Source organism: Arthrobotrys flagrans, assembly GCF_004000055.1.
Source record: "Arthrobotrys flagrans strain CBS H-5679 chromosome Unknown unitig_1, whole genome shotgun sequence".
Taxonomy (NCBI): Eukaryota; Fungi; Ascomycota; class Orbiliomycetes; order Orbiliales; family Orbiliaceae; genus Arthrobotrys; species Arthrobotrys flagrans.
In genome coordinates, this window is record NW_027137556.1 from 2,302,570 (window position 1) to 2,316,221 (window position 13,652).

Sequence of the window (13,652 nt, forward strand, 5' to 3'; positions counted from 1 at the left end):
TATAAGGAACTTGCTCCCACGGTATATGGATTCTGTTTATTCTTACTAAATTAATTCAACCCTCTAGCTTTGAAGCCTTAAATCTAAAGAGTGTTTTCTATTTCTCTTAGTTTTAAACCACCCACTATGTCAGAAAAGACGATTGTCGTAATCACTGGTGCAAACACCGGTATTGGCTATGAAACCGTTAAAGCCTTCTTAACTGCATCTCAACCATATCACATCTTCGTGGGAGGACGCAGCCCCGAGAAAGTCGAATCCGCTATCAAAAGTTTCGGCGACACAGGAATCCACACTTTAGTCCCACTCCAACTCGACCTTCTATCTGATGAGTCAATCGCAGCCGCATATGTCAAAATCAGCTCAGAGGTCGACCATATTGATGCTTTAATCAATAACGCGGGAGGTAAATTTTGAGATTCCAAGCATGCTGTCGATTTCAACTTTAGTCAGATCCGGGATTACCATTTCTAACTCTAATTATCCATAACGTAGCTGCTTCCAATACCCCGGCCGCCCGCGCAACTTTAATCCAAGACTATAACGTCAATGTCGCTGGAACATATGTCGTAACCGACACCTTTCTTCCCCTCCTGATCAAATCCTCAAACCCACGCCTTCTTTTTCTCACCAGCGGTTTATCATCACAAGAGGAAGCGGGGCAGAAAGATAGCCCTCGCTATTTTAACCCACCTGCGGGCTGGCCGAAACCCCCAGGTCCCGCATTTTTGAGCTACAGAGCTAGTAAAACGGCGTTGAACATGGTGATGATAGACTTTGACAGGTTGTTGAAGAACGATGGAGTAAAAGTTTGGTGCATTTCGCCGGGCCTGCTCGCAACAAATCTGGGAGGGGACCCGGAGGTCCTTAAGAAAATGGGGGCGGAAGATCCCTACCTTGGTGGAGTGTTTATCAAAGACGTCGTTGAAGGGGCGAGAGATAATGATACCGGGAAGGTGATTAGGCGACACGAGATACAGCTTTGGTAAACTAAAACTTTTAGAATTCTAGGTAAATGCTTTTCTATAAATGTATGTAGCATGTAGAAGGTAAATTTCTCGCGTTACAAATATTCTAGTTAAGGTATCGTAATCATGAATCGTAAACGAAAATCGCTAAGTTATGTTACAGAGTGACGATGCTGGCGTTTTAGTGTGCATGGGCAGGGTTTTCCATACAGTACCTCTGGCACTCTTTGAAAATAGCAGCCTGCTTGCTCACATCTGCCAAGCGGCCAATGACTTGTTTGTTGCCATCATAGAATCCATATAGGGCGTATGGGATCCCAACTTCCTTGCAAAAGTCCATAACATATTTTTGGGCTTGTCGAAGGTTGTGACGGGGCATACGTGGGTACCTATTATAAATTTGTTAGAAATGCCTATCAAAAGGCTACTGGGAATCGATATGCTTACAGGTGGTGTATAACTTGGAACTGGAGTCCTCCATGGAAAAAGTCTAGCCATTCCGGACAATCGACGTCCATGGTAGTTCTCAACATCCTCTGGGGGAAGGACTCAGCAGGCCCAATGTCGGAAGTGCTCATCGCAAAATGGCTGAGTGTAATTTGTACATGAACAGGCATTGGGACGACGTGGCTGATGGCAAAGAAGATGAGGCGATCCTGGGCTGTGGGTAAAGATTTGTAGATAACACCGTAGCCATACCAGATCCAGAAAAGGAACATGGCGAAAATCTCGGCGTATCTATGCCACCAAGCGATTCCATTCTTTGGGGCCTGCCCGAGAAGAGTATATTCCCAAGAATTGCGGTAGAGGTTAAGCCTGCCGAAGCAGAGCATTGGATAATACAGCCAGTGTTGGGCGCGGATGACGAATTGAGCGAAACGGTCATAGGGCAAAATACGATCGTAGTACGTTGAGTATATATTGCGGAAAAGCTTTTGGTCGATAGCAAAGAATGGTAGATGCTGAATATCGGGGTCGTGCTCTGGCTCATTTGTTACAATGTGGTGAACCTGTAAAAGTTATTAGGAGATAGACCGAAGTAAAAATTGCGAACGAAGGTGGAGCCTACATTGTGGTTGCGCTTCCACCAGCCAAGCGAAAGACCACCACACAAGTCCGCAACGAATATACCGATAAAAGTGTCAATGGCGAAGTTATGAGTGATACCCATGTGCCCGGCGTCATGAGCCGTAAAGGTCAGTTGATGCCACCAGATCCCCAAGAAAATCGCGGAAAGTTTAAACCAGCCGGTCCGCAAGAAGTATACGAAAAGGCCAAAGAAAGTAAAATATCGAAGGCACTCCCGGCCGTATGCCCAGTAGTTGCATTGGTATAAACCTTTGTCGCGCAGTTTTTGGTCGAGCTCACGGTATTTGTTGATGATGTTTTGCTGTGTGTCTAGGTCTAGAGATGGGTAAAGATCGAGATCTTCTTGGAGGCGTCTCTCTTCTTCTTGTTTCAACGACAAAGACGCATCACCTTCACCATCAGATACTGAGGAGACCGAGGAATTATCGGCTCCTCGTTTTCTCTGCCTGACCCTAGGGTCAAGGATGAAATCGCGCTCGCTGCTGGAGCTTGTAGGGGTTGTTGATCCAGAGCTAACTAGGTCTGAAGGAGTGATATTCACGGTGTCAATCGACATGTCGTTTTCATTAGGGCAGTCGTCGTCGATGAGCCTAAATTTGCCCCCCTGAATCGGAGGTCGGAAGTTCACCCAGGGACCCTGAATTTTGCCAATTTTGAATTTCATCATCATGGCTTTGGCTTCAGCGGAGTGGAGGCTATAAATCTCGAAATCCTCTTGTTAGTATACATAGTTTGAAGAGTTAGAGGCCGATTGATATATCGCGTACGCTGTAACTTCATCCGTGGCATCTCTGCCAACCATATGCATAATAGCTTTGTCGCCGCCTGGGTGGTATTTCAGCCATGGGTCGACTTTTAAGACCTTGTCGTTAACGATAATGACTTTCCTTCCTTCCGCGATCAAATTCTCGACTTCCCGCCTCGAGAATACCTTCTCCTCAGTCGTCCGACCCATTTTCGACGATATAGCTGAGACAATGGGTATGTAGAATCCGGGGGATCGAGTTTTGTGGTGCTCTCAGCGCGGGTGACAAGGGGCTCAAAGCTTGAAGCCAGCTGTTTCGCAAAACACAGCTGCAGGTGTTTTTGATTTAAGCTTAAATACACATCACAGAAGTCTGAAACCCACCAGACAGCTGTCGCGCATTGAGGAGGAATGACGGTATGTCGGATCCGGGATCTAGAAAGAACCGAAGAAACAGCGGGAGTACGTATCAAAGTCGTAAGCTCTGTCGTAGGGTGGTTAGGTGGTCATTATAGGAGATGGTTTGCGACTGCGGAGAAGGACGTGGTCTGATACGCATCCGGTCGCCAAGTTCGCCAGGCATTGCCCAATCAACCCCACACAACGCAGCACGAGCGTTGGATTTTGTGCACAAATCCTGGCCTTGAATCTCGTAATTCATGAGTTTGATTGAGGGTGCTAAATTCACATGGGATTAAAGCACATGTTCGTATCCGTAACGCATCTGTTTCGTCGTATATGACATAAAACACAGCCAGTTTCGGCTTGGGGCCAATATTAAAACATTTGATACTGCATAATGATAGCTATTTCAGTACTTATATATATATAGTGATGACGAAGCTTCACGGGGCCCTCATGTCCTAAATTAACGTTATTTCTCCTTCAACTACGGTTTGCGAAGACCGATGCATTGGGTGTTATTCACGATAGCCATTGAGGGGAGGGGAGGGGAGGTCGTCAAGAATCCGATATGCCCTGAAACAACGAGATCTATCACTCTAAACAACATAACAGTTGAAAATATGAAATATATAGATCCAGGGATTAGTTGAGATATCCAGCCTCGATTTCCCCGAAATCCCTATGGAAATTCTCCAAAATGTTGGTAAAATATTGTTAGCCGTACCAATGCTGCCGAAACAGCCAATTTGGAGCTGTATATGCATTGCAACTCGCCCCTACTAGTTGTCCCTGAGCCCCACCGAAACCAACCCGGAATTTCGTACATTCAAATGGTGATATCATTCGCCGCAGAAAGATTAGTAGCTTAAGAACTGGGCTGATTGTGTTGATTAAAAACCTCGCTGGCTTTAGAAGCAACCAAGTTCAACATGCATGAGGTGACGATAAATTTGTTGTTTTGTTAGAGAACTTGAATGAAAAGTTTATAGAAAAATAGAAGGCTGTATACGTTTACGATTATATTTTTTTATTATCGATACACCTGGACTCGGAAATTGCAACCAGTCTGTCTCGGGGTTCGGGTGTCTGTCCGTCAACACAGTCGGTATTGGGTTTAGTGGTACCTTGAAGCGCATCGACATTCCGCTGGCCAACGTCTCTAGATCTTGGCAACAAGCTTGGCGGGACACATATATGAGAAACAGCAAAGAAGTGTTCACTTGAGAGTTTCTGGGTTAGGCGGTATATATTTGCTTCTAGAATTCTATTGTAACTATATATGTGCATTCGAATTTTATCAATAGACGGAATTGATCTAGAGGATTTTATGCTCGAAATATCCACTCAGCAACCTTGCCCAATTTCGATCTGAATAAATTTTCGAACCAACTGATTCCTAAACCCTTATAATTAGGAGACATTGTTGACTAACAGCACTGGCGTGCATGGAGGCTTCCTGGTTGCATGCATAGAAAAAGTATTTTATCCGAGGATCCGGTGCTAGCAAACTTAACTCGACCGAAATTTAAAAAACAAAATATCACGATTAACTACACTCCTCTGGTTCCGACTGCCTCTCGCAGCCGCAGCTTACTCGAAAGGCTCAACTTCATCATATCCGGCTCCTAAGACCCAGTTGGTATGGAAAGCCCAGACAACATGCAGGTTTTGTTCTGGGAAGACCGCTTCCACCCATTCTTCTCAAAAAAATATAAATACCCAGCGTGCCCTCCCAGAAATAGACTATTTTGTTTTTCTTTTATCCTGTTCAGCATTTGCTCCATTCTTTCCCTTCCTTCACACTCCTTTGCTGTTTTTGGTTACCTTGACTTTATCCATCGATCAACACAATAATTACGATTTAACGTTATACAAAATTCGTTTCGATCAATACCTATCAAAATGAAGTTTTCAGTTGTCGCACTTGGGGCCCTTGCATTGGTTGGAACCGCCTCTGCAAATGTCCCATGCAATGCCGACTGCGCGAAAATGAAATGTTTCCCCACTTTGTGTTCGCAGAAAGGCTACAGTAAGTCTCTTTTGCGAAATTGGGCGTAGTTACATATTAACGGATTTGGAATAGCTGTGGTTAAAACGGAGTACTTCACAATCACAACGACTCCAAAGGGTGCAGGATCTGCAGAGACCGTGACGGTCACTGCTGATGATAAGGATGCAGGTGGAAAGGACGCGGGCGAGAAGGACGCGGGTGGAAAGACCCAGCCGACAGTGACTAAGACATGTACAGTGACTTCGACAGCTGCTCCTGGTGGCAAGGACGCTGAAAAGGACGACAAGGAGACTGTGACAAAGACTGTCACGGTTGAGAAAGATGCTGGTGGGAAGGGAGGTGAGGTCAAAACCGTCACAGTCACAGCAGCTGTTGAGGACGACGAACCTGAAACCGTCACTAAAGTTACGACGAAGACTTGCACAAAAACTGTCACACAGACGGTTACAGTCGAGGGCTCTAGCGCTGATGCTGGTGGATATTACTAAGGAGGAACTCGGCAATGCACCGTGTTTATTTGGAACATTGTGAGAGCGGTATTAGTCCATTGGAAACACACTTAGAAGAATATATCACGGCGAGGGAAAAGTCAGTGCATCGACGGGTTCTTACATCATGCTCATTTTTATTATTATTTTACCGACAGTTTCATATTCAGGGTCTATTTGGTGTTCAGGGTCTGCTGCATATATGACTTATGATTTATGATATCACATGAATTTTATTTTCACGTTCATTTTCCGCCTATCATTTCGCGAATTCGATTATGACAACGAAGGAATATATAGAAGCAAGCTTAGACTACCCTAAGATTTATTGATCGTGCATCGCAATAGAAATCCGACAAAGTATACGCGCTTTGCTTTATCCGATGCTAGTATTCTCCGGTATACCAACTGAGTTGAGCCGGAGCGTTTTGTGTGTTGGGGCTGTTGCATTTAGTTCAGCCTTTCGAAGGCTTCTAAGTGTCAGAAATATGGTCACATGACGTTGTTATTAGTGTTATTAGCGTTATTAGCGTTGTTGTTGTATGGCTCCATCGCATGTAATCTGAAAAAGAACAATCAACGAACACATAAAATCCTGACATTTCTGACACTAAGTGTTAGAAGTATGGTCACATGATGTTGTTATTAGCGTTATTAGTGTTGTTGTATGGCTCCATCGCATGTAATCTAAGAAGAACAATCAACAGAACGCGACCTGCAACTGGAAAGTTGGTTTATTTTATTATCATATGATTATAGGATGGGTCCTTAACTCGAAATTGTTTTAAATCGTGGGCCAACTCTTGTGTCGCAGTGGAACTTGGAAAAAATACAATGAGGGAAAGATTTTATTAATCCAATACACTGCACTGTTAATCAGATTAGCAAGACATTATATTAGTGAATTAACCAAACTAACAACGTAGATGCTGTGTCTCCATAACAATCGTGGCGCTCTGTGTCATTATCAGGCCCGAGAATTGCATGTAGAGCCGGGAAGCTTGGCTATGAAACCATATACGCGCGTTCAAAGGAATCTATGCGAAACATGTTAATACATAGGTAGCCATAACTCCGAAATGTCGCGGTTTTTTTTTTAAAAAAAAATTATTTCGATAGCTCATACGAGCATCTTTGAACCAGGAATGGTTAGCTTTTCTACAGAGCACGGAACATCCCGTGTGCGATACTACCTCCGGGACAGCCGTTTGTCGACGGACGTGGCCCACTTCGTCTTAAGTTTGACAGCAGTTCACCTGATTTTCGACCCCTATCGTTTATAGCGAGTTAAGTAGTCTTGAAGCTCGATGTTATCTGACAAAAGCACCCATCTTGTTTCTATAAGCCCGTGGGAAAATCTCGTGACTTCTGTGGCGACTGGAATAATATTCTCTGCTAGAGTAGATTAATTCTGCCTTGTCACTCAAAAATGTATTTTTCTAGGGTTTGAAAACCCGTCCGAGAGCGCTCCGATTTTAATGTATACTGTAATAGCTGGACATTCTCGATCTGTTGTCAAGTAAGGAATGTAAGTACGGGAGGGGTATGATATTAAAGGAGTTGGTTCCTTTCGTTCTTCTTACCCAGTTGGGGGTAGTCAATTAGGATACAACAGCAACAGCCATTGAGTAGTAGCATTATGCTAGATTATTGATTTTGATAGACGTAAATGGCAACGACCAAAACCACATAGTGGATGTGAAGTTTTCGGGTGTGTGTCCTTACATATTGAGCTTAGTGTTGAGCTAATCTCTCACGAAGCTGGTAACCCGACAATATCCCAAATTCTGAGATACGGCATCACACAATACCTGATATCCGTGTAAAACTTTGAAAGCATAGGGGTTCAAAGATCTAACGTTATAACGTGGTAGTACCGTTGCCAAGACACCAAGATCCAGGTTCCGGGAGTATGGTAATTGTCTTTTGCGACCAAATACTGGCTAATCGCTTACGAGAAACTTGAGGCTGGCCGTTATATGTTGTAGCTTTAGCCCTGTCATTGCATCGACTGAGAGACCCGTCGAAAAGCGGAGCAGGTAGTTTTTCTTTAAACAAGCAAGTTCAAAAGGGGACAAACACTCCACGCAGCTCCACATTTCCCCACCCTGCCTCCGAATGCCAATATATAGATCGACATCATAGCGCTACATACTAGTGTTTTATGCGCCTGGACAGTGCTTTATGGATCCATAGTTAGAGCTGTTATCGTAGGAAAGTTATTGCAATATTGATCTTAATCGCAATTACAGATATTCGAATGTTCAAGTCTATGATATTTTATTTTTGTCAAATTTACTGCTCGGAGCTAGCTATCTAGGTTAACCCCAAAATAACTTCGAGTTAGATTCTTACCTACATGCATATTTACATGAATAGTAAGCATCACTTAGCTAAGCATTCGAGTGGTGAAGGAGGTTTTCTCGGCACTTGACAAAGCATACATCGGAAATACATACATCTAGCCGGCTAGCGCTAGCCCCGAACCCTAGCCTCAAAACACCTCGAATTCAGGTACAATTTCATGCCTGTCTGCATTCCAAGAGGTGCAGAATTTCGACGGAGGAAGATCGACATTTTTCAAAGTCTCTAGCTTCTATTGTTTTAGCGCTATAAAACGTTGGTGCTAAAGCCTTTCTGAATGCTCACACTAGTTCTAATATTTTGGTTCACTTAGACAGCTTCCCTGGTTTTATTCCTGATCATACGGTCCATTTTGTTCCAAAAGTCAATACGGATATATATATACAGTGTCGATCTAATTCGAAGTTCAGGGGGAATTCGACTCCATTAATAAAATTACTCGTAGGGAGCCTACCGCCTACCCCAACGATACTCGCATATCGTAAGCACACGACGCTGATAAGAATATATAAGATGCAAAAGGCTCGTACCGCTCCTGGAACGCTGATTCGACTCCTAGATAAATGTTGCGATTTTTTCAACGGCCAGCAGGAAGAGTATCAAATTCAAAGCTGCTACAGCGATAAAACTAGCCCCTAGCAGAGCCAAGGCCGACCATAGCTTTGCCTCTGTGGCATATATTTCCAACATTCATTCGTCGCGCATTTTATAGACTTCGGCTTAATTAAGCGTGACATCTACCGATATATGTCACATTCCAACACTAGCTTCGAAGCTTTCGCAGTACAACGCATTAGCTGCTTCAAGAAAAGTAGTTCGCGGGATCCACAATGGGGTTTGTGATGCCTCCAAACCCCCAGACAGATGCCGACAGGGAATATCTAAAGGAGCTATTTCATCTATTCAAGCAGTTCCCACAAGACTTCGAATTCCCCTAGAAAAAAATCCGAATTATCGAGTACCTGTGAATACATTTTATTGCTTCGCAATGGGCATAATCATCTGCGGTCTTACGACTGTTATCGTCCTATTACGATTTTGGGCCCGCTCTAAGGCTAAGGGTTCATTTAGTACTGATGACTGGGTTATGATACCAACGTTCGTATGTTTAAATATCTTTATGTATGATGCTCCAGATTAACGACGGCAACAGCTGACTTAGTCACAACAGCTCTGCTATTGTGCTTTTAATACGGTAAACATTTTTGGTAAGTTTCTCCTTAGGTAAAGGCCTTTAAAAAAAAAAAAAAAATGGATGCTGTGGCTATCAAGCCTGTGTACTAATATTTGAAAATAGCTGTGTTCAGGACTGGTCTTGGCTACCATTTGTACGATAATTCAAGAAAGGACATTGAAGGGTACCTAGTAGTAAGTTCTAAATCATTGTCTTGTTGTCCATTAGCGCTGTTATTTTGATCAAAAGATTTACAATCAAGCCCCAACCTTATAATTTAGGTGCGATATCTTCATGTGATATTTTCGTTTTCAATACTACATCTTTGTAGAATCTCGATCCAACACCTGCTTCTTCGTCTAACCCCTAAATCATCGACATTTCAACGACGTTATCTACACATCCTACTAGGGGTTTCATATATATTCTAGCTTGCGGCAATTCTTACGCAAATATTCCAATGCGGAGCTCTAGCATCGAAAGCATTTGATTTAAAGTCAAATATAGATGGCACATGTATCGGTTTACGTTCGACTACGGACTATGGCGTTTTCATGTCTGGGCACATAATTCTCGACTCTTTTACAATTTTCCCTCCGCTTTTCGTTCTTTTTAGACTTCCAATGACGAAGGCCAAAAAGTTCAACCTGAGCTTTTTGCTTGTTTTGGGTATCTCCACGATGGTAAGTATTCACTACGCAGCATAATATATGAATTTTATCAAGCTTGCTAATAATATTTACAGATCTTTAGCACCATAAAACCATTCGTATTTTACCAAATAATGGTGGATTCCTTCGATATTACATGGAATGCGACTGCTGTAGCCTTCTGGGGGATTCTGGAGAGTAGCCTTGCCCTGGTGATTGCTTGCCTCCCCGCTTTGAACAGAGGTATAATTAAGTTCACCAAACTTGACAAAATCTTCGGTAGCTCTGGGGGGTCCAAGATACTTTCCAATAAATTTCGGTTCAAAGACCCTATCTACAACGGTCATGCCAAATTCGTTCGATATACTGCAGATACAACTGTGTAGGATACGATGCGCAGCTATCTAGAGCTAGGACCCATGGGAGGAACGGAATCAGATGAGCACCTACGGCGGACCTCCTCTGGCGAATTGGAGAGGAAGGGTGGTGGATATTACCCGCGAATTACTGTTCAAAGAAGTTTTCATCTGACCGAAGAAAGGGCTTCAGTCCTCGAACAAACTTTTGAGGATTATATCCCAAAGGCAAGAGTATCAGTTGATGTTATGCTACCACCAACAGCGAAAAGATTTGGTGGTAGCAGTAGACGAACTACACCGCCATCGCTGGACGATAGCGAAGTTTTGACGACATATACACACCCCTGAGACCGAAAATTCACTTTAACATTTTGGTGATATTTATTATCTGAATTTCTAAAATCGATGGGAGAAAAATAAATATTCGTATTGAGCTCGCTGCTTTGAGATGGTGTTTGGTAACTAGTCTATGTAGAGATACTTAGCTCGAGATATTTTTGCTATTATAGATTAGGTTTCATATATACATTGCTTATGGTTACAAAAAGTAGAACACAGAAGTTTTACTGATTGTGGTGTACGGACTTCGTCATAGTTTAATATAAGTTCTTTTAACACGGAACACCAGGATGGTATCATACGGTATCAGCGGCCGCAGAGGCACAAATGCTTTCCAGACATGGCCGATATGAGAAATTTCGGATGAGACTAGAACCGAGTTAAAGTAGCTATAGTAGCACTGGATTTTTACTCAACGAAGTTCTTCACAACGAATTTATATGCATATTTAGACTCCGCTTTCTCTCATCTCGCGAACATCGTAACTTCATTACATTGCACATTGGTATAGGATCAGAAAATAGGTATAATAAATTGTGATTTTAACGTTTCCGAGAAAATTCAATCTGCTGGGTATTTATAACTGGGCTAAAGTCAATCGTCTAAAGTATGGTTGATTATCGCTAGGGTGGGGGCGGTTCGTCGTAATTATCATCCTTTCTATAGCTAGCTAGCTAGAGTCACGTTTCAAGCGAGAAATGCGCCGATCTCTGAGAGAAATGTGATATCTAAAAAGAAAAAAAGGTTCAAGTATTAACTACTGTCGTTCAGATCCTTTGAATGTTGGGAAATTCTATCCAGTAACCTTTTCAGAAAGTCTCTCTCATTTGTGATATCCCTATTTTCCTTCTCTAAAGCCTTTACCCTTAACTTGAGGGCGACATTCTCTAATTTGAGTTTCTCCATCTCTGAGTATGCCACTTGAGAACCTTCTTTGCCCACTTGTTTCTCTAGTTTAGATAGCACCTCGATCCTTGTTTGGACATCGCCGAGCTCTTCTGCCCACTGGGTAGCCCCCAGCCGTAGTCCTTCAATATCTTTATGAATCTGACTCCAACAAGCACTTCCTGGAGAATCCAGGGGGTCGTCAATCACCATTGCGGTAGGCGTCGGAAATGAAGTAAGTGGAATGAGATTATCCAAGCTCTGGGAGTGTGGCAACGATGGAAGTTGTGCGCCATGCAAAGGCGGGGAGAGCGCTAAAGTATTTTCGTGCGTCATGATTGTGCTGAAAGGTGGTAATGTTGGTAGCACCCCGCCTGTCCGAAATCTACCAGCCATTGCTTCTTCTATATTTAATGATTCTCGTCTGTTGAAAGTAAGTTGTCGGACGGACTCTATCGGACTGGGTGTAATACCCGTTTCAAAAATTTCGGTCGGGGATTGCTGAGAAACATCGGGATCCTGTTTGAGGCCAACAAAGTCGGGATTATCATCAATCCGGATTGCTCTTAAGCGCCCTGCCTTAATCAGTCTCATGATCGCATCATAATCTGGTTGACTAATTGAAGCTATCGAGACTCTTGGTTGCTTTGGATCATCCGATTTGAAGACGAATTGAAAAGGTGCACGACTACGGTGAGTGTTGGTGATTTCTTTCGGATTCACCTGCTCCCCATGTTGTTCATCTAAATTTGCATGAGTACGAAACGATTTGCAGAACAAAACAAAAACAAAAAAATATCAAGACTTACAGATGAGATTTCGAAGATGCATACGAGTAGTTTCAATCCTTTGTGCCTTGCGATCCATAGTTCCAATTCTGTAGTCTTAATGGAAAACTGAATTGTTCTTGATTAAACGCTGCTTCGGCGTCTAGGAACCCCGCAGAACTTTATCAGGTGGGGCAACATCCTTTATGTAAATCAATATTGCTGAACATGGAAATTAGAATCATCCTTGGGACGAGTCTAGGAATCATCTCGAATATTCAAGAAACATTTTGGAAGAACTGAAAATGCCTTTCGTCCCACCTTGGCGATGACATGGCATTCTCCTCTTCCTCAGCTTTGCTTCATTGAGAAGCTGCCAAGTAGCTATGAGACGAGAAATATGGGTGAGATTTTTTTTGCTTGGACCGTGATTCCTAGAGCACCGGAGCTCAAGGTTTCGGAATCGCTGTCTATGCATGCAGGTATTTTTAACATATAGGTTTTGAGTATGCTGTATGGGTCGCGAGATTTGTGACGCGGTCCGGGTCTGGTTGGCATGGGTCATGGCGACGAAACTACCCATGAAAAGATACTTCTGGTTCGGAACAGCTCATCACATCTCTAGCTGTTCGATGTTCAAGCGATGGCTATAGTCGCGCCCTGCATATGCATATGTGGTTCTAGTGACTCAATAGCCTCGTTTTTTCTCCTCCAATCTTTCGCCTGGCCATAAGTTAACTTGGAATATATATACGTATACAGATATTGAGACTGGCTGTGCAGCTAGCTGTGGTATTCTGTCGAGAAACGCGTTGCTGCGTATGTGCCCTTGTGCTATCGAATTCGAATTCACTGTATCTCTTAGGCGAGATAGTTAGATATACACTGGCACATTGGTCTCGTTGGCTCTGTGGTCACTATAAACAACTAACCCGATTCAGTAGGCTTTAATCTAAATGCTGTTGTGTATAAAGCTAAGCCCGTGATCACATACGGGCTCAGGGTTAAATCTGGAATTCTTGGCGCTAAATTTACATTTATGAAACATTAGCAAACCGCATAGTTGACTGCGAGATTTCAGGACTTTCTCTGCTAGTTACTTTAATTTTACTATTCTAGAATTAGGCCTAGAAAGAATAAACTTGTTGTCATATTAAAGCCGCATAAACTCACGAATTATATTGGTTTTCCATATATATATATATATTTGGCGACCGGGTAGACAAGATTATTGACGGTACCTGCGTTGCTCATTGTTTCGGGTCTGAGTACTAGCTATTTTTAATCCACCTTAGAGCGGAACATTTTGGTCGACGGCACCCAGATAGAAGTCCGACCCGACTGATCGAGGCGTTTTTACCGGAGGCGAAACGCTAAAATCATGAGAGTTTGGCGCAATGATTGCAGC

At 43.1% G+C, this 13,652-nt stretch overlaps 5 protein-coding genes across 5 annotated transcripts; 3 read left to right on the forward strand and 2 right to left on the reverse strand.

The window, feature by feature from the left end:
* Positions 1-126: 126 nt before the first annotated feature.
* On the forward strand, positions 127-989 carry DFL_008698 (uncharacterized protein; the record flags this gene model as incomplete). Its single annotated transcript, XM_067638465.1, has 2 exons — positions 127-406; positions 496-989. 2 exons carry the CDS (start codon positions 127-129, stop codon positions 987-989), a joined length of 774 nt encoding a protein of 257 aa, XP_067486351.1.
* A 160-nt stretch (positions 990-1,149) lies between these two features.
* Positions 1,150-3,012, reverse strand: DFL_008699 (uncharacterized protein; the record flags this gene model as incomplete). Its single annotated transcript, XM_067638466.1, has 4 exons — positions 1,150-1,357; positions 1,416-1,978; positions 2,038-2,752; positions 2,825-3,012. 4 exons carry the CDS (start codon positions 3,010-3,012, stop codon positions 1,150-1,152), a joined length of 1,674 nt encoding a protein of 557 aa, XP_067486352.1.
* A 2,097-nt stretch (positions 3,013-5,109) lies between these two features.
* Positions 5,110-5,706, forward strand: DFL_008700 (uncharacterized protein; the record flags this gene model as incomplete). Its single annotated transcript, XM_067638469.1, has 2 exons — positions 5,110-5,236; positions 5,291-5,706. The coding sequence occupies 2 exons, from the start codon at positions 5,110-5,112 to the stop codon at positions 5,704-5,706; spliced, it is 543 nt and encodes a 180-aa protein (XP_067486353.1).
* A 4,218-nt stretch (positions 5,707-9,924) lies between these two features.
* On the forward strand, positions 9,925-10,601 carry DFL_008701 (uncharacterized protein; the record flags this gene model as incomplete). The annotated part of the gene is made up of 3 exons (XM_067638470.1): positions 9,925-9,927; positions 9,990-10,137; positions 10,309-10,601. The coding sequence occupies 3 exons, from the start codon at positions 9,925-9,927 to the stop codon at positions 10,599-10,601; spliced, it is 444 nt and encodes a 147-aa protein (XP_067486354.1).
* Positions 10,602-11,345: 744 nt separating this feature from the next.
* On the reverse strand, positions 11,346-12,344 carry DFL_008702 (uncharacterized protein; the record flags this gene model as incomplete). The annotated part of the gene is made up of 2 exons (XM_067638471.1): positions 11,346-12,220; positions 12,287-12,344. 2 exons carry the CDS (start codon positions 12,342-12,344, stop codon positions 11,346-11,348), a joined length of 933 nt encoding a protein of 310 aa, XP_067486355.1.
* Positions 12,345-13,652: the final 1,308 nt, after the last annotated feature.